General features: G+C 37.4%; 1 protein-coding gene across 8 annotated transcripts in view; it reads right to left on the bottom strand.

Annotated features, from left to right (window-relative positions):
• LOC126751455 (peripheral plasma membrane protein CASK) overlaps window positions 1-27553 on the bottom strand; it is a 98937-nt gene that overhangs the window by 32901 nt on the left and 38483 nt on the right. For 4 of the 8 annotated variants that reach the window (XM_050461757.1, XM_050461765.1, XM_050461783.1 and 1 more), the window contains exons 2-3: window positions 25566-26515; window positions 14778-17169 (exon numbers count right to left, since the gene is read on the bottom strand). The exons of the other annotated variants lie outside the window; for them this stretch is intronic. In XM_050461757.1, coding sequence (XP_050317714.1) covers window positions 14778-15254 — 477 coding nt within the window. In that variant the 5' untranslated portion in view covers window positions 15255-17169; window positions 25566-26515. The remainder of the gene's footprint in view (window positions 1-14777; window positions 17170-25565; window positions 26516-27553) is intronic. 8 annotated transcript variants of the gene reach the window in all.

Here is a 27553-nt window from a genome sequence, read left to right as displayed (position 1 = left end):
AATGCATTTGCCCATGAAAGGAAAGCGTTATGCAGACACAGAGGCCATTCAAAAGGCCTGCACCGGCATACTGGCGGCCATACCGGTCAACGAGCTAAAACACTCATTCGACATGCTTTTGGACCATGCAAAAAGGCTGTATTGAAGCAGAAGAAGACTATTTTGAATAAAATAAATTGATTTTGCCGAAAAAACCATTTGTTCTGTTTTTTTTTAAGTCCTGTTTGCTTTGGAACGCTCCTTGTAAAAGACAGCGGCTATGATGGCTAAGTCATGCCATCCGAATGGATGAAAACACTCCATCTCTGTGAGTATAGCCGTCGAGGGAAGCAGAGGAAGAGGAAGACTTCCAATCCGTTGGAAAGACCAGGATGAGAAGGACCTGGCTTCGCTTGAATATCCAATTGGCGCCAAACAGTGAATAGGAAGAACGACTGGCGCGCTGTGGTAAACTCGGCTATAACTGCGTAAGCGGTATCTACGGCAGTAGAAAAGAATTGATAAAACACCTAGATGTATGAGAATATAACGAGGGACGAGCAATTAAGAGCTCGAGTTGTTATTGTTTTTGTAGTGACAGAAAACGTTTCTGAAGCTATTTCGAGAAATGGTGCCGAGTGGTTAGTCCTTGGATGTATAAAAAAAATCCGGGTTCGTTCCAGTTACTTAGACCCGACTGTGGTGGGAACGGAAGAAGAAGGCTAGTGTCAAATTCGCCCTTGATTTTAAAGCTATTTGACAGAAATAAGAAACTAGAAAGCAAAGGCTTACAAAAAATGGAAAACTCGTACATATTTTAACAATAAATGCCGAAGTGATCCAACAGGACTTTGTCGAACATTCAAGAGTTTCTTATATGCAAAACAATCATTCTGTTTCGACTAAGAAAAACACTAAGAAAACAAGTCTAGATTTAATAAAACCGCTGGAAAAGGCTTTTGAATCCAACAAATAATCGCTCTGAAGGTTCTAAGTTTAAGTCCAAACAATGAAATTTCTCCAAGAACTTCATTTAATTTAATTTCTTGTTCACGCGCTAAAATCACACCTTGCCGCAGTGAACCAACAAACCGTGAGATTACTTTTCGGCAAATTAGTGGCAAAATAAATAATCTTTATACGGGCGTTCATTAGACTTCTACTGCCTTCCATCCAGTTGTTCCAGTTTTTCCAGCACTTGCAGCAATTTAAGTGTCTCTGGCGCATGCAGACAATGAAACATTCACTTAATTAATTTTTAACAGACACACTTGTTTGTTTTCTTTATGCTGTGGGTTTCTTTGCTTTGTCTTACGTTTTTATCATGAAGTTTATTCCACTTGTAAAAGTCAACGGGACTTTATTCCGCTTTTGTTATTGCACATTTAATTACAAACTAGAAACCAATATCACCTACATACATAGCACACATAATTTTCCTTTTGTTATTATTTATTATGAAACTGTTGGAGACGGGATCCCACGCTGTATGCTGGCGCAACACTAAGACACAGTCTTACAGTTAACATTGGCTCAAAACACAACATTTGCTGTATGACTATGTCCCAGTAATTGAGCACAATTTCAAACACTTTCTCATTAAGACGGGTTGGACGCTTGGCATCGTGTTGCACGTTTGTGTGTACACCTATGTATATGTGGCAACTCCTTGTAGGCGGTATTCTTTAATAAAGCTGAATGCTACTGGGTTAGTTGCAGTTGGTATATGTATATATGTATGTATGTGGGCGCATTCTGTGGTGTTCCTGTGTTCGGTAGTAATTTTAAATCCTGGGAACATTGAGGTCCTTCAATAGATAGAAGCATTTTCAGCTGTTGTTGGCGCAAACACCGCAAGGTTCAGTCGCACTCATCCAACAGCAACTCGTCTATATTGTACTACATATATATGGTATGCATGTGCAACGTTGTCAGTGGCATTTTGCCGACCAATACATGTTTACATCAATTTCCCTTTTCTCTCTATTTTACTCTACCCTTATTTATTCAAAACGCTCGCCTTCCGTACGTTATGCCACAACAATGGCTGCCATATCAGTGAAGTAAGTAAGTGACACGCATTCATGCAGCTTGCAACGCATTTTGCAAAATCTAACAATGGACCAACACAGCACACATATTTCGAAAAGTATATGCAGCTAGAGGCTGTAGCAGTGGGTGAAGCATTCTACATTTTATCCGATTTGAAAGTATAGAGAAACTTGGAAATGAGATATTCGATTTTTTTAGCTTAATTTGTGGCTAGCATAGCAGAGCGTCAGAATCTTGCTTATAAGTATGTATGTATGTAAATAGATGTGGGTGCATATATTTTAATGAAGTGATGCACTCGCAAATATGCAGCAATAATCTGTGAAATTTGAGTGAATTTGTGGAATTTTGCAACTGCTATTACAAAAAGTTGTAATTATATCCTGAACAGGGTGCATTACGTTTCCCACGAAGTACGTAACACCCGGCCAGAAACGTCGAAGAGTTTATAAATTATATGTATACATAAATGAACAACTTGATGAGCTCAGTCGATTTGGTCATGTCCGTCTGTCTGTATATATGCGAACTTGTTTTCCAGTTTTTAAGATATCGTCTGAAACTATATACACGTCCATTTTTCTCCAAACTGCTACATATTTGTCGAAACCGCAGATATTAGACCATTGTAGCATATAATATTTAGCTGCCATAACAACTGATTGATCGACATCAAGTCTTTGTATGGAAAACCTTTTTTATTTAACGAGATGTCTGCACGAATTTTCATAGATTATTGTTTCATGGATCATTCTTCAAGACAACGCCACAATCTCCGTATAAATTGTTCAAATCGGACCACTATAGCATACGCATAGCACGGAAAATACCGATAACTACTCAATAAATCCTCCGAAGGATGGATTTCAAGAGTTACTTGCAGCTCAAAATAGCCTCTAGATGTGACTGCAGAAGATGTTTATCAGGGGAAGGGGTTAATATCTCAATCTAAACCGACTGGCCCAAAATGGACTGCGGTTTAGGGACGGCAGTATGCTCAAAGGAATACTTCTTTCTCACTTTCCGTCTACCAAACTAAGCTAGCACCTTCGGACAACAGAGTATATAGAAAACAACCATATACACAAACAGTCAGTCGGCATTGCTAGCTTTGTCGTCACCAATGATTAAGGGGTTACAACACTTCTAGAATATTGTCCTAAATTTTCAAGTTGATCCGAGTAATAGTTTCGGATATACAGTTTTGAGAAGTTCTGCGCTCGAGGTTAGCTAGCCTAAGTGTGCCGTCTTTAAACGCGTTTTTCTCGAAACTGTGATTTCGAAGTCGGGTGGCACGATTTCTCGAGAACCGATCTTCAAGAAATTTTACCCAGGTCTTTAAAATACAATTCTTAAAGATTTGGACGCAGGATTTCTTTCAATTAGAAATTAAAAAAAAAAAAAATCGCGAAATTTTCATGTTTTTTGTAAAAATGTCTGGCAAAAATCCAATTTTTAGTTTTTTTTCCTACGTCGAAGTTATAAGTTAAGGTTTTAACTAAAACACGTATTTTTCACTTCAGATGATCCAGTTGGGAGTTATCCTGCCAACCCGGGCGCACCTTTTTTCCGAGGAGTCACCGGAAATGGCGTCGCAACGGCCGAGTTTAAATTTTTTTTCCCAAAAATTTCAGAATTTCTTTGTTAATAGTGTATGTTTGTAACAATAAAAATTCTAATCAAATATTTCGTTTTTAATATGAGAAAAAAATGGTTGAAAAAAGGCTGTTTTTCACCCGAGGAAACTTATCTAACCACTTAAATCCAGCTTAGCAAAGAAATATATGTAGGAAAATTTTAGGCTCCCTGACAGGTCAACTCCACTTGTCCATAATCTTCGATAAAAGCAGACGAGTTGGCTAAGTCAGAAGCCTCCCCAGACGAATCCGAGGCAGAGATAATACCGTACCCGCTAGGAAAGATCAAAAGGGAGCTCAATACACGGTTTGAACAAATCGCTCAGAACAGATTGAAATCTATAACCAAATGATGATAGCGAAGCAGATACGGCAAAAATAAGACAGACAAAAACTAAGCACTTATTTTATAGGTCCAGGAAAATTATATTCAGACTTACAGCTGCCATAACGGGATATTGGCTACTTGTAGAGCAAGCGCTAAATATGTGCCTGCCTTATAATAATATTTGGCGCAGCTTCAATCTTGAAAGGAACGCAGATAATGGTTCTACACTATCGCTGTGAGTGCCAGCTCTATCACAACATCATCAGATACCAATTCTTGAATCTCTATGTATAGAAATCATAACGGAGTTAAGTAGCTTCATTGAGAAACCAAACGGTGTATCTAGCGTTAATGGAACCCGAAAGGGACTGTACTCCTACCTAGCTACCTACTCAGTATTGAAAAAATATCGGTTATTAAGTACATTTTAGGATTTTTTGAAACCATGTAAAGAAATTTTAAAATTTTTCAATTCAAGTAATTTTTTTAACAAAGAATACTTGCTTCTTGCTTTACTGGCTTTTCTGAAATAGTAAAAACGGTTGAATTAATCAAATTTTTCGATATACTCGAATTCTTCTATTCTCTCTTTTAATGGTAAAAACACCCGAATTAGTTAATTTTAATAATTTTCAAAGCATATATGTATATTATTTCGCCTATTCAGAACTCTGACAATAAAATATATTGATAACTTGCCTGTGTTTTCACAAAAACCTTATCGAACTTTATATCGTGGCATTCATAATTCAAAGCGCTTGCTTACAAGCTTTGTACCTACATCATAGCTATCGACTTGCAATCAACTGTAGAATATCTCACTCGTATTCACTTTGCGCTCGGTCAATTCCCTTATTTACTTACTCATTCACTGACTGGGCGGAAGACTACATATATACTACACGGTATCGGATGCTGTGATGAGCGATAGACATTTGCCATCAACTGATAGCCGATCCGAAATGGGGAATAAAGCATGTTGACGGCCGTGTCACACCTCACTCACTCAATACGAATTGACAGGTTTGTGTCAGAGTGACAACAGCAATGCACGCATAAAGTGTGAAAATCCCATGCTTCCTACTACAGTTTAGGAGTTGCATAAAAAATGGTGCTTGCTGCCCTTGGGCAATGATATTTAATAATAAATGTGTGTGTGCTTATGTTTGTGTGTTTATGTTGTAAACTTGTAATTGCAACAATTTCTGCTTAAGTACACTTTCGGTACTTTCGTCGATAAACAAAAGCCTTCTCACACCCCTTGCTCTCTTGTTTGCTTTGTCGCTGTGTGGCATGTTTGCCTTCGTGTTTGCGCATATCCTTTTAAAAAATTTTCACTTACATTTAACTTTTATTTGTTTATTATTATTTGTTTTGCCACACTTTTTCCGTACTTGCAACTAAGACAAGAAATCTCCATAAGCATGACAGCTGCCTGATATATTAGAGTCTTAAAAAGTAGCAGCAACAACAGCAGTAACAGTGATGCTGATGTTGCCAGGCAGGCGCAGGCTGTCAGCAGCGGTGGCAGTTGCATGTTGACAAGTTTTCGCGCCACCACCAACTCAAGCTACAAGCAAGTAAACTAATTATTTTGAGACTTTTTGCATATTGTCTGTCAGATGTTGCAAGTGCAACTTGCAGTTTCGCTCAATTGTTATTTGCATGAACATAGTTCGTGTGTGTGTTTGTGGGCGCAAATGTATGTCTGCCACCTGCGCTGCCCTTCTCAGCTGCTCTTTCGACAACTTTTCATTCTTCTAATCCTTTTAAGTGTTAAGCAATTAGCAAGTTTTAACAAGTGAAAAGTGTCAACCAGCTTGGCATTGCTTATGAGGTGACGATGGGTTGCGGCATTAGGGCTGTCCGCAAATCTTCTTTTAATAATATTTCTTTTTATAATTTAATAAAACTATTTTTTCCTTAGACAGCTATGTGCTAAAATGGTCCGATCTGAACAATTTGTCTTGGATAAAATCAAAAAAAAATTTTCGTGATGATTTATTGTCAAATAAAATAGTTTTCATACGAGAACTTGATTTTGAGCATTCAAATTGTATGGCAGCTATATGCTCTATCTGAACACTATAGATTTGAGTATTATGCTCGGAACTTGAAACGTTTGCTTGGAGCATCATATATGTCAAAATTCAGGAAGATATCTTGTCAGATAAAAAATTTGTTATACGGGAACTTCAACTTTATTGATCTGTTTATATGACAGTTACATGCTATAGTGGTGCGATCTGAATAATATGCTCAGAACTTGTAGCGTTGCCTCGGGTGATAATCTATGAAAATTTTCGTGAAGATAAATTGTAAAATAAAAAAGTTCTCCATAAAAGGACTTGAGTTTGAGCATTCAAAATATATCACAGCTATAGCTTCTAGTGCCCCGATGTCTGTAGTTCTGAAAAATGAACAGCTTCTTAGAAAGAAAGGGACGTGTGGAACATTTCAGACTGATATCTCAAAAACTGAGAGACTACAGTCACACAGACTGACATGACTCAGCTCGTCACGCTGTTACAAATTTCGTGGCAAAATTGCCTTCGTTATGAACATAGGCAAGATTAAAAGAGTGCTAATTTTTTCTGAAACAGAAGATGTGTATAAAATTATATAATGAAGTGTAGACAAATTTTGGTCTGGGTAAGAAACTTACAAACAAAATTTAATATTAAGTTCATAACGAAGAGAAATAAATAAACTTTTGCATTAGCACTTTTTTGAAAATGAAGCATCTTTGTGACTTTTTTCTCCCTTTTTCAGAAAACAAAAATTTCGCAATGAAAAAGAGCCACCTTCATGTTATTATGTAGCCATCATCTCTTTTGTTGCCGCATAGATGTCGGCATTGACGCTGACTCCGTCAATCATTGCTTCTTCTTAACGCTGTGCCCGAGCTGCTGCCGCTCCAACTGACAGTGGCGATGTCAGCTAACTGGCTTTTGTTTGCGCTCAACTTCTGGAGCTCATGCCAATGAAAGTGCTCTGATATGCCAGCGCACGAGTGTCTGTTTGTGTGACACATGTGTGATTTTTGCCACTTTAACTCCTCTACTCGCATGCATATGCTACTATAGGGATGAGTAAGCTTGAAGCTGTGCTGGAGCGAACATGTTTTGAAATGAGCTACTTTCAACTACTTAATAAACTACACATTTTCACATTTCTACACACACATACTCGTACATATATGCATAGAAATGTGTACATAGCGTTGTCCTTGGCCCATAGATGTAAGCGTTGTTGGCGACAAAGAAGACGACAAAGTCAGACAGACGGCCGTTGGGCTTACAAATATGTTACACAGCGAGCATGTCCTTAAAATGACACAGCCTAATTAAACAATTTTCACAGCGAACGATTAGCCAACAAACAACAACGAGTGTCTGGTAGTGTTAGCATGTTGATGCATTTAAGTATGTAAATATGCCGTTTTTCATGTGTCACTTGGTCGACTTGCCGCTCAGCTTCAATAAAACTTATATGCATTATTTAGCGCGCATTAATAAGCCAGTTTCTGGCTGTGCACTCACATAGATATATTTGTAATTGTGACAATGTGCATAAAAACGGTATAAATGCACGAGCAGATAATGACGATAGTGTGTTAATTGCTAAAGAATTGACTCTGTTATGTTAGGAATGTGGAATTATGGCAGTAGGCAGTGCTGTACTTGGATGGAAGTGAGCATTTGGCATATATACGAGCATAATTAGCCAAGATAAAATGGAATATATGTATGTATGTGCCAGCGCAGTAACATATTGTTAAATAATGAATGAAATCTTAAGCTGTGTATAGAGAAAGTAATAAAAAATTTATAAATTTATCATTTAAGAGCTGGCTTCAAAGTTTCATAGACATTTTGACTGCCATTGCGCAGGAATATATTATATTTTTCCACATTAAAAAAAGAATGACGAGTTTAACACTAAGAACAACGAGATATTTTGATAGCTTGTTGTCATAACAGACATTTTTTTCCAAGACTTTTGGTTGAGATTCTAGTATCTCATGTTTTAGTTACTACGGAGAAACAATATTGAGATGTTACTATGTTGGTGTATGTTGGTGAATAAAAAGCTGAATAAAACGAAGAATCTTAAAGGACTGGCTTTGGTAAAGTCACACGGACATATTTGGTCTGAATATGGTAATCGTTAACATTATTTGTTGCCAAAAATTCACGAAAAGATACGAAGTAACGAAATGTTTTAACAAAAAACCTAACGGCCACAAAAGGTTTTGCTTATAAAAAATTTTTATCGCATTCAGAGACATGTATGTCGACATAATAAAAAAAAATTAAACAATATAACACACAACTGCCCAGATGCAACAGATACGACTTTCTTTTTCAATCGTAAACCATCTGACTATCTCAAAACGACAAATGACCGTAGTATTAACCTAATTGCAAAATTTGTAGCACTCTCTAAATTAAATATATAAAAATACATAATTATAACCACTATCCTTAGATCTTAAAAATAGATATCCTAAAAGTTAAAAATACAGTATATATCATTATTTCTTCTTCTTTAAACGATCATATTGTCATATACTGTCATAACCACCTAGAACTTAATGTATACTTAAGCCGAAGGCCCTGGTAGCCAGTGCTTTAGCTCGTAAGTGAGATAATTATTTATAATTGTTTCTCTTTTAAATAAATAAATAAAAATAAATAAATTAACACACCTGGTGAATAGTGTAAAGTACAAATAAAATAGCAATTCCGTTGAAGTTTGGGTAGCTAAGCCCAAAATACTTCACTTACGAAATGGAATAGTTAACAACTTGATTATCGGAAGTGTCTGACAAAATTATAAAAATCGTATCCAGCTTTGCATCCTTTGATGCGATAATATCAATATCGATATGAAATATTTCCTCAAATATTTTGTTCGAACGTCTCCGAGCTGACAATTTTTGACCTGCATAAAATCCGTATCTGTTCCCTAAACGTAAAATTTTTGTGGAAAAAGAGAGTTTCTCTCAGCAGATAATGGAAACATGGAAAAAACATATTTCAGAAAAGTTTAGTTTTTTAAAAAACCTCTTTTGATTTAAAAGAAAAACACTTATAAGCAAATAGCTCAAGGATATCGTTCTATTAAGGGAGTATTCTTGCATAAAAAACTTTTTTTTTTCAAAATTTACTATTCAAGAATATGTCTCTAAAAGAATTTTTCAAAATTTATAGTATTTTCGGAGATATAGGTATTTTGCTGACCCGACTTTTAAATTAGTTCGGTCTAAACTGAAACTTTAAACGCATTTCTCTTAAAACTGTCTTTTTCAAAAGGATATCCACGATTTCTCAGGTTCTGCTTGACGGATTTACCCGAAATTTTTATCGAGTCTTCTTTAAAGACTTGTCTACTATATTTGTCTGGAACTACCCATATACTCAGATTTCAATATTTACTGTTTCAAAAAAACTCATAACAGTGAAAAACAAAGCGGCACAAAAATTTTTTTTTTTTTTTGCTTCAAGATTTGCATTTCCTGTGAAAAAAAATTGTATAACTTTTCTGCAGTACCAGACATTGCGACATTATTATAGATTAATAATTTATTTTCTCGCTTCCGATTGCTAGGAGGCTTGAAACCGTGGGTATGGTCATGTGGCAATTTTTTTTACACCAAACTCATCAGCTGAAATTTTTGATTTTTGAAATTTTTAGCTTTCTAATTTTTTTTATTTTTTACAGTACTCTTGCAACGTTAATAAATAATTAGTAAAAATATTAATGTCATTTCATGACACTTCCAAAATTAGCTTTGATTAGAATACCGTCTTCAACCCTCTTGAACTGCAAAAAAAAAAAAAAAAAATAAGCTGAGAAACAAGTCAAATGGACCAGCTTTACTTTTGTTGGAACGAGTACTATTATGGATACATTTTATTATCCAATAATTCAATAGCATTCACAATTTCAAACATTTTTCTACCAAAGTTTGTTTATGGTTCCATAACCACAAAATTGCACGCTATACCCACCTATAGCAAAAGTGTTAGCTGCAAAATTATGTGCAAAAGTTTTCAACAATTATCGCAGATAAATTTAATAAGGTTTGTTAATGAGCAGAAAACTTCACCTACAGTTCTAAACAGCCACTGCATAATACATTCGTTGAAATCCATTACAAGTCATGCCAAAAGTTCTCGAGTAAAACAATCAAGCGGAAAAATTGTAACTAATTGCATTAGTTACATTCAATTTGCGGTCGAATGTCACAATGATGAACGATAATGCCAGCGTTAAGGTCATTTAGACACAAAGCAATACACAAACAAATGCATACATACATACATACGTATATTTTTAGCCGTTGATAATGTGTGCTTTTCACTTGAGAATGACTTAGAAGTTGACAGTAGTAAATCATATATTGTATTTGGTTGGTCAACTATGTGAAGACCCAAAGTCACCCACGTGTGTGTGAATGTATGCAAGCGTTTATATTAATAACTGACAACATAAATGGTGTATACGTATATATACGTTTACTATTAAGCAAGGCATTGCAGTAATGACGGTCAAACCTGCGATGCTGTCGATGAAACCGACATCTGCCACGACCGCACAGCTATAAACTTTGAAAATTCCTGCACATGCTTTTCAAACTATTTGCGCCGGTATGCCCATATTTATATACAATATATACATATGTATGTATGATGATTGAAAGCATATGCTTTAATACACACACTTATTTATATGTATGTTTGTGCTTGTGTGTGTGTATGTACAAACAAATAGTTCCATACAATTATCTGCAATGATGACAGGCAATCATGTGAATTCAAGTCTTTATAATTCGGAAATCTGTGGCACAATACACGCGCACTCACCGCTACCCTGTGCAATACACACAACCAAACATATACATACGTATATGCACCGTTGTTAGCTACAAATGTGGCCTTTCGGTGGCGCTGTCGATGTCCTTTGTCGTTGTGATAACTTAACATCGAGTATTACGTGGTTCTAGTGCTGTTATTGTTGTTGTTGGATATGAAAATGACCCGCAATGAGCAATAGTAACCACGTATGACGCCATACTACTTACATACATACTTAAATGCAGATATAAATACCGACTATATGTATGTATGTATATTAATGCTTTTATATACATACATATTTATAAATGTATGTATACATGTATATGTACATATGCATAAGCGTAGCACGTATGTGCGAGGTCTTTTGACACCAACCAATTACACTACATGCATATTAAGCATATATATACATACATATACATATATGTATATATGACATATGCTGATATGGGAGATTTTTTGCGGTTAGTTTGTTTGGTTGTGCAGTTGATTCTAGAGCGAAAATAATCTTACATGTCGTTGACACATTTTAAGCTTTCCCGGCGCTGCTATGTTACTTTAGACTACGGTTGATGCTATAGCAAGCGATGCGGTGATGAGCGTGGATTTACTTTTTATTTGCTTACCTGAAAGAAATAGAAGAGCGGAGACAAAGAAAAGCACATGTTAAAATAGTCGGATATAAAGGCATCAGCATAAAGTGTGTAAACATCATATAAACTATTTTCGCACAAGACGGGCACGTATACCACGTACCAATTTACACTACATACCCATATTCGCAGCTATGTACATGCCAAAACAAAAGGATTTATGCGCCTAAATGTATGCTGTTGTTGTATGTGTATTTGCGTAAAAAAAAGCTTAAGCTTGCTACAGCGTGGAATTTAATAAGCCCTGTATAACGGTAGTGAATTCTTTAGGGATGTATCGTAGGTGTGCGTTTTTTTTTTGCCAAATTGTAAATATTTTTATTGCAAATTATTGCTGCCAATATAAATGGTTCTTGAAATCAAGCAGCTGGATGTTGGCGTGGTTGTTATTGCTTTGGTATTGCTACTGATTTTCATTTCTTATTGGTGTGGGAAAATATTGAAAATTTCGTCGGAAATAAAATGTTCAACATACCGCTATTTAATAATTTAAAAAAAATTTTTCTCCGGTTCGAGCACAGCAGACAAGTTTGAAAATGATAACAAGTGAAAGAAATTCATAGAAGGCTGAAATCCTTTCGAAATAAGAGATAAAATAACAAGAGTGACGGCCGAACTGAGGTTGGGAAGACAAAGGAGAGAGGAATAATTGAATTTTTAAGGGTTAAAAACGGCTTTGCTCGATATCCGGCAAGACTACAAGTTATATAGGAAAATAATTATTTTTCATTTCAGTTTTGTTATTTTATTTTGCATTTTCAATTGCTTTCAGCCTACTATGATGTTTTTTCGCTTTCAATAATTATCTACCCTGGCCGAGGTAAATACAAAGCAAGCAAGAAAAGAAAAATAAAATATTTTTTTATACCTAATATCAACAAAAGAGCCCTTATTTAATTTAAAAAGCGAGGTTGAACTGTCTTCTATCACAAGGATCCAATTATTTTGGGTTTGAATTTTTAAAAATAGGGGTCGTTGGACATATGCAGGTAGATCGATTTGATCAATTTCGGTTTCAGAAACTAATTTTTTTTTTAAGTTTTTTTAAGTATATCAACACCGAACATTTTTCCGAACACCCTTTTTAATGCAAAATATGTTACTCAGTGTCAAAATCAAGGAGCACTATACATTTCGATAGCAAAAACTTCATTAGCATAAAAGTTCAGAGCACGTCATATTGCTTGGTCATCCAATTTTTGCAATTTAAAACATTTAGAATAAAATTTTCAGAAGTCAAAGAACCCTTCCAACAAGCGGAAGCTTTAATACACTTCACAGTTACATTTCTTATAGCATAAAAGGGTATAAAAAAGATCATTATCTTGAAATTAGCCAGTCAGGTAATATGGCAGATATATGCTAAAGTGGTCCAATCTGAAAAATTTTATCGGAGAGTGTAGAGTTGCCTTGAACAATAATGTATGTCAAAGTTCGCGAAGTTATCTCGTCAAATAAAAAAATTTACCATACAGGAACTTCACTTTTATCTTCATTTTGTATGATAGCTATATGGCATAGTCTTCCGCTATAGGCGGTTCCGATAAATGTGCAACTGCTTTGAGGAAAAAGGACGTGTGCAAAATTTCAGAACGATATCTCAAAAACTGACGGACTAAGTAGCATATATACAAACGAACAAACACACAGACAGGCCAAATGGGCTCCGCTCGTCATGCTGAGCATTTATATATGTATATATATATATTTTATAGGGTCTCCGAACCTTAATACCGAATGTCATAAACTTCGTTTACAACTCAATAATATAGTCTGTTCAGAATATAAATAATAATCTGTTTCCTATCGTAAAACCCATTGAATAGAGAGTGGAAATAGAGAGTTCCTCTCTGCAGGTGATTAAAAAATCGAACCCATTGTTGCGGAAATAGAGAGTTTCTCTCAGCAGGTGATTAAAAAATCGAAAACTACTTTTTTCAGAAAACTTTAGTCTTTTAAAAATCCTTTTTCGATAAAAAAAATACATTTGTTAGCAAATATCTCACCGTTCTATTTAGGGAGTATTCTAATAGAGAAATAGAAAAGAGAGTATTCTATGTAGTTATAGTTCAAGATTTCATAAATTTCCAAATTAGTTCGGCCGGAACTGAAAATTTAAACGCGTTTTTCTTGAAACTGACTTTTTCAAACCGATACCCATGATTTCTCAGGTTCTACTTGCCCGATTGGCCTGAAATTTTTAGACAGTCTTCTTTAAAGACTTGCCTATGTCTTAAACTACTCACAAACCCAACTTTAATTGATACTATTTAAAATAAATTCGAAACAATCAAAACAAAGTGGCACAAAAATTTATTCTTTTTTGGTTTGGCAGTCGCATTTCCTGTAACAAAAAGAAAAAAAATAGATGCATACACGAAAATACTTGATTTCCTGCCTTGAATCCTAGAAAAATGTAACTCACCTTAAAAACTTAGACGTTGCTGGTACATCCCTAATAATTGCGCAAATATACATACATATAAACAAATTGGCATATACATATACATATGTATTCACTTCAATTCACTGCCGACCACAGCCCGCATACACGTCACATGTGACATGTGGGCGGCGTTAGATTATATTTGGTACGTGGTACGTGGCGCACTATGGCGTTTGATACAACACATTTGGTTTATGCTAAGTGGTTAAAAGGTGATGGCAAGAATCTGCTTTTCTCACATATTTCACATATTGTATGAACAAAAAAAAAAAAAAACTAGTAGTTAGAAGCAGACATATTTGGCTACATATTGGTTTCTTTGTTTCGTTGTTTGCTTTCCTATATTTGACTACTAAACAAACTCAACTGAAAGCAACACAAGTGTTTAATTCAACATATTTACACATTTGAGAAATGTCAGAAACATCACAAACGTTTGTATGTAACTAAGTACATGCGTGCACGTGTATGGCAAATATTTTATATTAATACATAGTGTGTTTGTATGTGTGGACGTGTGTTTTTGCGGTAAATTCATACAGAGACAGGCGGCCTTTCGCATAAATCACACACAAAAGCAACCAAACGCACCCACATACCACAGACGCCAAGCCTTTTTCGTTTCGGTTTCGCATTGGTAACCGCCATTTTACTCAAATATCAAGCAATTTCACTTACAGTAATCAAAAACACGCACACACACACACACAGAGGCAACTGCTTGAGGTTGGTTGTGTGAATTGGTATGGGAGTATATAAAGACGAGTATATGCATTGCTTAACTATGAGTACAACAACCATTTAGTATGAAATTACCTGATGTCCAGAGCATATTGAACCGTTGGGTGCGCGCACACGAAACGGACTGTGAATCGGGCATGATGTACGCGGTCCCCAGCGTGAGGAGCTTGGCCCCTGCATCGATTGTATCGAATTAAAACTATTTGAACTACATGGATTGAAGAGGGGTGGAGGCGGCACTGGTGGTGCTGGCGGTCCGATACTCAGACTACTCAAACCGCTTAGACTGCGACAATGACTGGGACCTGAGATGATCGTATCACAACCGTAGAGACCAACACCGCCGCCGCCGCCACCGCCGCCGCCGCCTATGCTCATTCCGCCAAGCGACAAATGTGAGCCCAGTAAGCTGCTGCTGCTGTGCAATGGATTGCGCATATCGCTGCCGACGCCGATGCCACCGACGCCGCCGCCACCGGACATCATCGCATGTGGCGGTTGTGGTGGTGGTGGTACGCCCATCGGCATGCCACCGGATACATGATGACACATCGTGTTGCTGCAATAACAAGCGCCAACTCCGCTGTTGTTGTGGTTGATGATGTTGTTGTTGTTGTTGTTGCCGCCAACGCCGCTGCCACCGCCACCGCACGATGTTGTCCCCGCTGCAGCTACAGCCGCAGCTGCTGCTGACGCCGCTGCCGCCGTTGATGAGCATTGACTGCAAACACCGCCGACTCCGCCACTAACACCGCTGCCTGAGCCACTTATACCAGCCGCCCCACCAACTCCAAGTACACTATTCACTGCGTGTGGCGTATCACCGCTGCTGCTGCCGCAATAGTGATCCACGGCAAAACTATCTTGGCTACCAGAGCATTGTAGTCTGTGCGGTGGCGGTGGAGATGATTGCCTCGAGTAAATGTTTATTTAGTACCGAACGGCGCAATTTGTTCGTACGCGCACTGCACACACACACACACGTCCGTCCGTCCGTCCGTCCTTATAACGATAACGACGTCACGTCACGTCCTTGTTGCACACTTTCAGCCGTCACAGCCAATTCCACCGGTGCCACAGTGTATGAGCTTTGCGAACGAGACGAGCACCGCTGCACTTGGTTCGTTGTTCGTAATCACCGCACCGTCCCTCGTAAGTTGGCTTTGTCAACGACCTATCAGCTGTCAATTCTACTAACTGCTAAACGGTTGCGACCACCTTCCAACACTTGGCACTGTGGGCACTATGTATGCGGCGTCGAGCTCCGCGCGAAAAACTCTTAGCTGATCGAACTCCTGTTGCTATTGCGGCGACGTTAACTGTTGCTGCTGCTGACGTTGCTGTTGCTGTTGCTGCTGCTCTTGGTATTGTTTTAGCGCCAGAAAGGTTGGCTGCTGCTCGAGGGCGGTTACACTGTTGCTCCGTGTAGGCGTTGTACACGTCAACATCATCACCAATGGATTAGCGTAATCCTCTTTTCGTGTGACTTGTTTTATTTTACTTCAGCTGTTTTTCTTTCGCCTTATAATATTTTATTTCCGTGCAGATATATGTACGCGGTTTCTCGCGTATTACAGGACTCCAGCCAGCGAGTGCGGAGCTTTCACATTCAACACTCAATTTCGCACACGAATCAACCCACTTTTTACGCTTGAAGTCAGCTTGCGGCTGCCCTGCTGTCAGCCCGGCTTTGCCTCGTTCGTCCTCGTTGACGTCGTCGCAATCCCTCTCGCTCGGTTAGGCCTTTGCGATTTCTTATTATTGGGCGCTAATCTTAACGTGTGTACGAGTGGGTGTTTTGTATGTGAATGTATAAATTGATGTTTTCGGTTTTTCGGTTTTCTTAGGTTTTTTTGTGGTTATCTTAAATAAGTGTATATACTTATGTATATTAATCAATAACAACAATAACTACACCTAATAATACAACAATTGAAAGGAGCACTATCGGTTCCAAATGAACGGCATTCATGAATACGAATGAATATCTACACAAACCGAGAAGCGAGTACTGGGTATAAATCGATTTTGGCACACTTTACTTATACAATTGTCCTTCAGAGGATTTGTTCTCATCCTACATTTGCAAATCTTTGGGAATGTGTGTTATTTGGTTAATTTTACGAGTATAGACTTTTTTATCACCGTACAAATGTACATGTCTTCTACAACTTATTATACTTATTGTATGTGTTTGTTGCTGTTTTTGGTTTTAGTTTAGTTTAGTAATTGATATTGGTTTTGTGCGCTACTTTGTTAATACATTTTGTTGTTTAAAACATTTTTCTTTAGTTTGGTTTATTTAGAGTTTTGCATTTTATTTGGTTTTAGCATCACAAGTTCCCATTAGAAATGTTTCTTTTTTAGTTTCAACAGTTTATTGATTTATATTTATGTTTATTTGGTTTTTATTTATTTATTTTTCAATCTTTATTTCGTATAAATAAATTTTGTAAGCATGCGTGTTCTGTAAGAAATGCAGAAACGAAAATTAAATTAGTTCCCTTAAAGGTTTTTACAGAATTTAGCGATTTCGAAATCAAAGCCAAAGCAAAAATTTAATTAGAGAATATAAAAAACAACTGAGCCGAGATTAAATACAAAATGAACTATTTCCAAAAGCAATAACTGATGTGGAATTGAGAGGTAACAAGAGCAAAGCGGAAATGGCTATTGAATATACATACGTATAGGTATGTAGTATATAGGAAGAAAACTGCTTACACTACATTATGTACAGGAAGCAAAACAAAAAATAATGGAGATTAAATTGTATCAAAAAACAAAAAATAACAAACCAGAAACTCAACTAAAAACAAAACAAAAAACTAAAAACACACACACAAAACTAGAAGAAAAAGACTAAAACAACATAAACGAAAAAAATGTAGAAAACGAAACTGCATACACTCAACTTGCTTGTATTTCCGATTTTGCTCAATTGCTTCGAAAATGCATAACATTTTCGGTAGAGAAATAAAAAAGAATTGCTTTAACCGTGGAACCCAGCAGCCGAGAAACAGAGAGAACGACAGACAATTCAAAAGATCAAAACTTTGTAGTGACTTTTTCAAATAATTAGCAGATAATACGCGATAGGAAACATATGAAAAAATAGTAACCTGATCAACTTCGGGGATTAGATTATTGTCTATAATTTCTTCGGAGATTGCACGAGTGATTGCCTTGGATAATAATCCATACCAAATTCCATGAAAATATTCCGTTAAATGAAATACTTTTCCATGAAAGCACTTGGTTCGGATCGTTCTGTTTGTAGGGCAGCTATATGCTATAGTGATCCGATATCAGCGTCTGTGACAAATGAGCAGCTCCTTGGGGATAATAGAACGTGTGATAAATTTCAGAGCGATATCTCAAAATCTGAAGGACTAGTAAGCACCATATACCTATACAGACAGACGGACAGACAGAAGAACATGGCAAAATCGGCTTAGCTCGTCACGCTGATTATATAGGGTTGTTGTTCTTGTAACGGATGCCTAATCCCCGTTAGGATGATAAGGGTTATTTAAGGTGTTATCGAGGTCACCCAACGGTATGCCCAGGAAACGTACTGTTTCGACGAGGACGGACCATAGGGAGAGGAGTGTCAGATTGATAAGGTTAGCAGGGCATGCAAAGTGGTAGTTAGTGTCATGCGGGGCACGCTGCACGCTGGACATATGTTTGATATGTCAGAGTCGATTCTGGATAAGTAGGAGTTTAACCTGCTGCAGTATTCATTCTCGATTCTCTTCGTCCGGAATGGGTGGTGGTTTGACTCCAAGTACGCCATTCACTGAGAGGGAATTGGTGAAGGTGTTAATGGCTCTACTGTGAATGGCGGTCAGGGTATGTCTGAAGTTTGTTGCGTCCGAAGTCTAGTCGGCGTATTGTTTTATGTCGTCGACGTAGTTGAGGAAGAACCTCTTGATACTTCTAGGAGGGAGTTCCGCTACAAGCTACTGCGGGGATGGTTTCTTGCGAAAGCACTCCAGCAAAAACTACTCGGAGAAGAGTTAATTATCCTCCTTAACTGGGAGCATACGGGCCTCACTACAGCAAATCGAACAAACTATAGCAAATGCTTAAGGAAACGAGCAGCACTTGTGGTGCAACCCTCCGTTAACATGTCTTTTGCCGCAGTGTCATAATTCTTTCTGAATAGAGAAAATCTTTTTTCTCTTTATTTTGGTTTTCTATAAATTATTTTATTTTTTTTTTTATTTTTAAATCTTAAGGTTTAAAAATACAAGTTAAAGGAAAGTAAATATTTTCATTTGTCATTTGAACCATTCACAACAGCAAAACTGACAGCATTGGAGATGACAGATAGATGGATTTAAGATAGCGTTTATACCACTTTATTGAGGTATCCGCATACTCTCTTACGTCCAATTCAACTCGATAGCTTTGTTATTGCTTTTACATGTAATTTTTTGGCAAGTGAGCAGAAGCGAGCAGAGAAATGGCGTAACGAACAGAGCTATTGAATATAATGCTGATTCGGTACAGTGGGTGGTGGTCTTTGTAAAATTATTGAAAAATATAATATCTAAGGCTGAAAGAAAGCGATTGCAAACAAACTACCATCAAAAGAAAGAAAAGCGTAAACTCGAATTCTTACATTTGAAATAAGCCAGATTTTTGCTAATATGTTTATTAACCTATTTTCCCTGTAAAAGCAAAGCACATCACATCCCATATCCCAACATTAATATGCCTTCCGTAATTAGTATGAATCATGAGGAATTACAATAAAAAAAGCAGCTCCAACCCCTTTTCTTTGACAGCAAAGCAATTATATTTATCACAAAATAATTCATATTTATTAAAATTGCGCATCGCAGACATTAATCAAGCGGCAAGGCGCCAGCACCCGAAGTTTGAGCGCGTGTGTGCGGCTGCTGCAATTGTTTTATTATTTCTTGACGATGAACGCACAACATATGTCATACACGCTTCCAACTAAATGTCTGTAGGTGAGACCGAGCAATCCTTCCATTACTAAGTGTCTATGTGCGCAAGCATGTAGGAGTTCATATATCATTTCTAAACCGTATTACTTATTAGCATTTGCCTAAGGTGGCTGTGAAAGTCTAACATTTGAAACACATCCATCATATCAGCGAGAGTAGGCAAAAGCAACAAATCGCAAAAAATAATAATAAATAATCCGAAAACCTAATAATCTGCTCAGAGTGAAATGGAAATGTTATCAATGACAGAAAGTTTGCAGACAGCTTCAACAATTGCACAAACATACCGACGATTGTACATTTGTATATTTGTAATCGTGAGTGTAAGTGAATTACACCTTCGCTGCTTAAGTGCAATCAATTATTCATTATTTATAAAGGGTGTAGTATGCTTATTTCTATTCTTGTTTTTTTTTTTGGCACATACACACACACACAATCTCATATAGAACAAACATGTGTGACGGCGCAGCTGTTGTACGAGCGTTCAATGGCGCTGATGCTATTAAATTCCCATTTACGATTAACTTTTTGTTTTTTTTTTTTTGCACGCCACTTTACTTCAACTTTAGCCCTTTCCTTCCTTCCGACATATTTCAATAGAAATACGCTTATCTTAGCGTTTTGTACATATTTTTCTTTCTGCTATCCACTTTCCATATCCTTTTGTATTTCATCGGCATTATTTGTTGAAAATTTCTAACTGAAATATCATGTCTACACTATCTGTAGCGCATTTGTAGCTTTGAACGAAACTAGCTGCCGTTTCCTGTGCGGATTTCGTTGGTTGCACGCTTTCCGTTTCCCTTTTCGAAAATCTTCTGCCATTTTGCATAAACTTAAGTATTTTTGGGGAAAGTTTGGAACACGTACATATAGCATGTAGGCTCGCAGTTAGATATATGTATAGATATATACAGATATATGTATATATTTAATCAAGGTATTTATATTTATATTTAAAATTTTAAAGCCACTTATACACACACACCTTTGCTCTTATTCGAGCATCTTCCTTAGCTCCCTTTTATTAAGGTATTTGGTGTGCTTTAGCGCGCGGGCCTATAGCGTCTTCAGCATAAAAATGCTTTTCGTGCATTAATAAAATTGTACTTATGCTAATATTTAGGTATCAACACATATATAAAATTTACATTTTATAATACTGCGGAAATTCAAGCGCAACAGGGAAGCTGTCGCAATTTTCTGGTAATGAAGCTGTCCTTCACACCTTAGCATAAAAGCCTTTGGACAGCTTTTAAAGCTTATGATTTATATTTGGTGCAAAAAACAAACTAGTTAATATTGTAACTTTATCAAGAGCTGTAAGATTGTAAGACTTAATTTACATTTTAAATATTTTTAAAGAAATACTTTAGCTTTTCAATCAAAGGGATTTTACGCTGATAGTTGAAGCTATAAAAATATTTTAATTTTTTACAGAATAGTAAAACTGATATAAAATATCCTAAAACAAAAATTGGTAGAATTGAAGATAGCGGTTATACCACTTAAATGAACACCACCACTCTTGTACCGCAATCAACTTGATAGCTTTGTTGTTGCCTTCACATGTAATTTTTTGACAAGAGAGCAGCAGCCATATATAGTTAGCAGAAAATTGGCGAATCGAAGACAGCTACATACATACATATATGACAGCAAATGAGCCAATAAACGCAGCAGGCATGAATTTAGCAATAAAACTGCGAATTAGTGTTCAAGCACGTCTAACTGCGACATTTAATCGCCAATATTACGAGTACTAGCGTGTTTCTTCATATCTGAAAATTTTACCAAGCTTAATTGTGATATCACAAATGGCATGATATTTTGACTCTTTGTTAATTAAAAGAGAAAATGAAAATTGCTCAGCGAGACATATTCGTTTCACCGTTTAAGGGTATTTTTTTTTCCTAATTCCTAACGGCAATGCTTAGATTATAGAAAACTCCGAAACGTTGTCTAATTCGATGTGGAAAAACAAAAACAAAGTATATTCGGAAGAATTAAGAAGTGTCCGTCTGGATATACGCGAACTAGTCTCTTAGTTTTTGAGATATAAAACTGAAATTTTGTTCATTTCTCCCCAAGAAGCTGTTTATTTAAGACTAGAAGTCTTCACCAAACTTGGTACTGAATATTGTTCAAAAAGAACAATCTCTTAATATGTATATTGTTGTAATCGGACTGCCATAGCCTACTACTATGAGGAAAATATAGCAGGACTTTGCTCATAATTTTAAAATTCTTAATTTATTCTTCAAAATCTTTGTCGTTTCATTCAAGGTAATCCCCTTTGGCCCCAAAACACTTGTGCCAACGTTTGTTCCAATCCTGAAAACAGTTGTTAACAGTTTCCGAAATGGTATTCAATCACGTTTAATGTCTTCAATTGACTCAAAACGGTTTCCCCAAGCGGCCGTTTGAGTTTGCTGAATAGCTAGAAGCCACACGGAGCTGAATCAGACGAATACGTTGGCTGCGGCACAATATTGGATGATAATTTGCCGAAAACTCGTGAAGAATCAATATAGTAAGTAGTATGGTGCATTATCTTGGTGCAAAAAGCAAGAGCTGTTAGCCCATAATTCTGTCCTCTTTTTACGAATAGCTTCGCGCAAACAACGCATAGCACTCAAATAGTATTCCTTGTTGACAGCTTGGCCGATTCGAAGGAATTCGGAGTGCACCACACCTCGATAATAGAAGAAAACTGTCAACATTATCTTGATTTCTGACCTGCTTTGACGTGTTTTTTCAGCTTCGGCTCACTTTTGCTGCGATATTCGGCCGATTGTTTGTCTGTTTGCGGGTCGTAAGCATAGATCCGTCCTGGAAGTCAGAAAGCTTTGTTTCACAGACGTTAATGTGACGCTGTTTTTTGAAAGAATCGCGTGATTTTGGAACCAATCCAAACTGACTGTTAATCATCAAGCTCCAATTCATTTTTTTATTAGCGTGTGGATCATGAGTTGATGTTGATGGCCATCCGGGACGTGGTTCGTCATCAACGCGTTCTTGACCCATTTGAACAATTTTTACCAATCAAAAACACTTAATTGCGACAAACAATTGTCACCGAAAGCCTTTTCCAACATTCTGAACATTTTGGCACCATAAATTTACACAAAATTCAAAAGAACTTCTTTGTTGAATAATATCACTTATCTTAAAAATCCCCCGAATGCATTTTATGTACTTCAGTAAGGCAAGCGTATACTAAACCTTGATGATTATTTTGACGTGACATTTGGCACAGATGTCACTGACAGTCAAACCAACCTAGAAAAAAAATATTTCGACGAATGGTTTTTCGCACGAAATTTAAATTAAAAGATCTTACTATTTTTTGCTCTTTTTTCATTTTCTTCATGTGCACGCCATTTCGAAATATCAAGAAAGACGCCGTCGCAATCAAAGAAATATAGTGTTAAGGTAAAGCGGCATGCTATTACAGAGTGGCCAAGTGAAAGTGGATTCATTTCAAAAGAGAAATTCCCTTTTGAGGCTGTCTTAGCAATCGCTTTTTCAAATTTTTCGTTTGACAAACAAGTCGAGAGCACTCTACTACTTGACATGTCTGGCGGCATTTGGCCTCATGCGTCGTAACCTTTTAGACTAATTAAATTTGTATGTACTATTGTAAACGCGTAAGGAATTGAGCAGTCAATAAACTAGAACAACTGTATACAATTTTCTTTGCTTAATATGGCAACCGATTTCAAAAATATCATAATCATGAAGGAATTGATGGGAAAGATTTGAGATACACGGTAAACCAACCTGCAATCTAATGCAAACGATTTTTTTTACTTTTAGTTAATTTTTTTTTAGAACAACGGCAAGGTGCTTATTCTAAATAACTGAGACTGAGACTGAGAAAATAACAACTCAAACTACTTCAGGCTGTTATTTCTTCAAATCCTTAATATTAATAAACTTGAATGCTCGCCCTGGAGTTTATGTTTTCGTTTATTCCAGTTGTGTTTTGAGAAATTCTACCTGAGATTTTCTCAGAAGTACATTTCGCACGAAATGGAAGTACAGAGAATTAGCAGACTAACTGATTCACTTGAAATTTACAACAAATCGCAGCATGCAGGCTCAATATACAAGCGTACATACATATGTATGTATATACGAGCATAAGCCATGTGATTTATATTAAACCCTACCTGTTCTTCCCGATATGCACATAATATAACGGTGTAACTACTAAATCGCAATTAAGTATTAAAAGCTACATCAAATAAACAGCAAGGCTTAACGGTATTGACGTGACTTTCATACCTAGCAGCATATTTTAAAGCTCAGTCCATGTAATGGCGAGGCCATTACACTAAATTTCAATTTCTATAAGCTAAATGTGCCGATGAATGCTTGAATATCAATTGCTAAGCAGACATAAAGACGCTGAAAAAGGATGCAAGCTCGCGCATAGCACTTTTCGGAATCAGACCACTTAGCGTTTGATGAGAAAAATGGCAACTTGCTATAGCTTAAATCAAAAAATGAAAGTGAATAAAGTGAAAAACCGTTAATTTTACAATTTTGCGTATTTTAAACTTTTTCTCAAGTGAAAAGTAGTTGCACAAAATTTTTTCATCATTTCTGCACTAGAATGATGCTTTTAATCCATTTAAGTTTTTTCTTAATTTTTGCTGATTTTTTAAATTTCCGCTTCAAAGCTACCAACATAAATTACGAACGTGATAACACAAACAGCAACGTTTTAAATTGAGAAAAAAAAAATCAATTTTTTTAATTCTCAATTAAATCAACATCTTTCGCACGCTCCAGCGTCTATGTCTAAGCTAAGCACAAACATTTGCAGGAAGTTGAAAATTTCTTCTTAATTAAATTGGTATTTCCGATTAATCAACTGCTGTGCAGAAAGTTTCCCCAACTACGTGAACGATATAGATATAACGGCAGTTAGGCGTCTAGAGCTACAGCTACGCCAATGACAACAGCAATGAGAGAAGAAACAACACGATTGCGACTGCTACCACTACCACTACCACCAGCTAGCAGCAGCAACGTCATAACACGAATAAAAACAAGCAAGGCGAAGGCAAGTAGAAAAAAATACCGAATAAAATGCAAAGAACGAATTATATCGGGCTAAAGAATATGCTGAAATAACATTTACGGGAACTTGCTAGTTGCTCGACTGCAAATGGCTGCCACGTCAGATGTTGCAAATAAAAACCGCAAAGGAAAATTTAATTAAATTAAACGAACGAACGAGCTAACAAACGAACGGAGGAGCAAAAAGTCAAACACCAAACAAGTCGAGCAGCTTGACGGTGGACCGGCCCTGCGTCGAGTGTGTCAGCGCGTGTATCGACGACGACCGAATTGTGTCGTGCGAAAAGTAACTGCGGCGAGAATTGTTTAAATTTACGAAATTCTTGTGGCATATCAAATACAAAGAGGACGGGAAAACCGAACGAACGAAAAAACACGAAATAAATTAAACAAATTGAAAAATTTATGAAACATTTTAAAATGCTGCGGCCAATTCACCAACGAATTCTCAATAAAAGCGCAGGAGGAGCGGTGCAAATGTATTTAAGCGGGGGACGAGGAGCGCATCCTCAAACGCAGCGGGACACGCACCGCCAACTAGGCGGCACACGGCTACATACAATACAAGCAAATGTAGTGATGAAAACGGAAAGCGAAATCTAAGCCAAGAGTAACTGTAACTGTAACTGTAACATAAGCAGCAACAATAATATGAAAGCTGGCAAATAAAACTTTAAAAGAAACTGAACGGAAAAAAGTAGATGAAATACGAAATTGAACAAAAAGGTCTAAAGCAAACTTGAGCCAAAAAGAAAAGTTGTGTAAAAAGTGGCAAAGTCATACTTACTACAATATTGCTAGCATCTTCACGGCTGGTTGGCTCACTGACTGCTTGCCTGACTGGCTGGATGAGCGGTTAGCGGGTGGGCGTGCGACAGTACCGTACAAGCTTGCCACACTTCTTTGCTTCGCGCCACGCCGCTCAACGTCGTACCCAACTTTGACTGCCCGGCCGTGCGCCAAGCTCGTTGCAACAAACACTGTATGCGTTTGCTGGCTGCTGTATGTTGAATTTTGTGGCGGCTGCCTCTCTCGTTAGCAGTCAGCTACAGCAACACACGACACCAACAACGACGATGATGATGATGACGACGAGGACGAGGACGATAACGACGGCGGCGTGTGTGTTTGAATCCAAAATCAATAAGAGATTTTGGGGTGAAGGCAGCAGTATATACAAGCACAACTCCGAACAGCACTCAGTCAGCAATACACACACACACACGCAGCTGTAGCAGCAGCAGTAACTCTCTTTTGTATAATGAACACTGAGCGCGCGACCGTTTGATGTTGGCAGCGCGCACAAAGTTTGGGGGAGCTGACGCCGCTAATGCTGATGCTGTTTTACTGTTACTGAATCTCAATCCGACGCTGGCTGGTTGGCACTGCGGCGCACTGAGGTTGAGTCTGAGGCTGGGGGCAGGTGCTGAGCCGCTAGGCAGATGCACAGGCACGAAGTGATGTAGAAAATGGAGTGTGTGTGTGTACTTTTGCGAGTTCGTATGCGTGCGTGTGCTTTACACACCGTGGCTACGCTCCTCTACGCTCCTTACGCTGTAACATAGAGACCAAGTCCAAGTCCAAACGCAGACGTAGACAAAGTTTTTCCTTTCTTTTTTTTGCATTTATTTCAAAGTTCAGTGCGTTTATTGTATGTTTTTCTTGTTTTTCTTTTTGTTTTTGTATAAGTTTTTGTTGCTTTCTTTATCGTATCGAACACTGTTCAATTTCCTTTTGCTAAGCGCGTCGAGTGAAAAAGTTTAAGAGCGTTACAACAACCATTAAGCGCCTTTTCTACGACCCTTACATTACAACATTTTTCATTTTCATTTTCCTTTTCGTTTTCTTCTCTATTTGCTGTGTTTTAATCTTTTTAGCGAGTTGTTTTCAAATTTTCTAATTAAGTTGAGTAGGCAGCCGTAATGTGGGCGGCAGCGGCGACGGCGGCTATTTACGTGACAGCAAAAACAAAAACAAACAGTTGGATTGACGCGGAAATCGCATGGAAAGAAGGAAGGGAAAAAAACGCAAACTTAATGAAACTGGTAGCTGGAGGACTGAGCAGCCTCTGTCCAGTTTCATTAAGTTTGCGTTTTTTTTTTCATGATTTCCGCTTTTACATTCGATTTCCGCGAAAGCCTCCACCAAAAGTGGTGCACTAAGCCAGCACTGTTTGTTTGAGCTTTAATTTTTAGTCAAACTATGCTGAAGTAGCGCATAAACCAAATTTATAGCATACTTATAGGCGCGCGCACTACGTAAAATATAAACAAGTGGCTGAACTTTAATTTTAAGTCGACATATTTAATTTTAACTGGCAGACATATTATATAGCATGGCAGTAGGGGGTGTTGCGTTGCTTTGAATAGACAACGGCGTCAATAAATACCATATACATATGATTTATTTGAAGTGGAGGGTACACTGCCGCGCATCAAGTCACGCTGCATTTAAGCTTATTTTTGCAACTTTGCAACAACGAGCAAGTGCAGGCTCTTTACCGTTAACAACCAACACGGCCTGCAGACTTTGTGACCACAACCAACCCACTTGAAGCGCTGGAAACAATAAAACAAAAACTGTGCAGCTCACAACAGCCGCCCACGCCATGAACTTTGCGCATATCGCGATTTTCCTATTCTTATGCCATCAGCAAGTTCGCTACCTCGCCGCAATATTTATTTTTATTTATTCATGGTTTTTTCTTTTTTTGGTTTTGTTTTTGCTTTTTTTTTTGTTTCTTGTTAGTGCGCTGCCATTGTAGCTGGCTGTCCG

The sequence above is a fragment of the Bactrocera neohumeralis genome, chromosome 2, assembly GCF_024586455.1.
Source record: "Bactrocera neohumeralis isolate Rockhampton chromosome 2, APGP_CSIRO_Bneo_wtdbg2-racon-allhic-juicebox.fasta_v2, whole genome shotgun sequence".
NCBI lineage: Eukaryota > Metazoa > Arthropoda > Insecta > Diptera > Tephritidae > Bactrocera > Bactrocera neohumeralis.
This window is presented reverse-complemented; position numbering and strand designations above follow the sequence as displayed.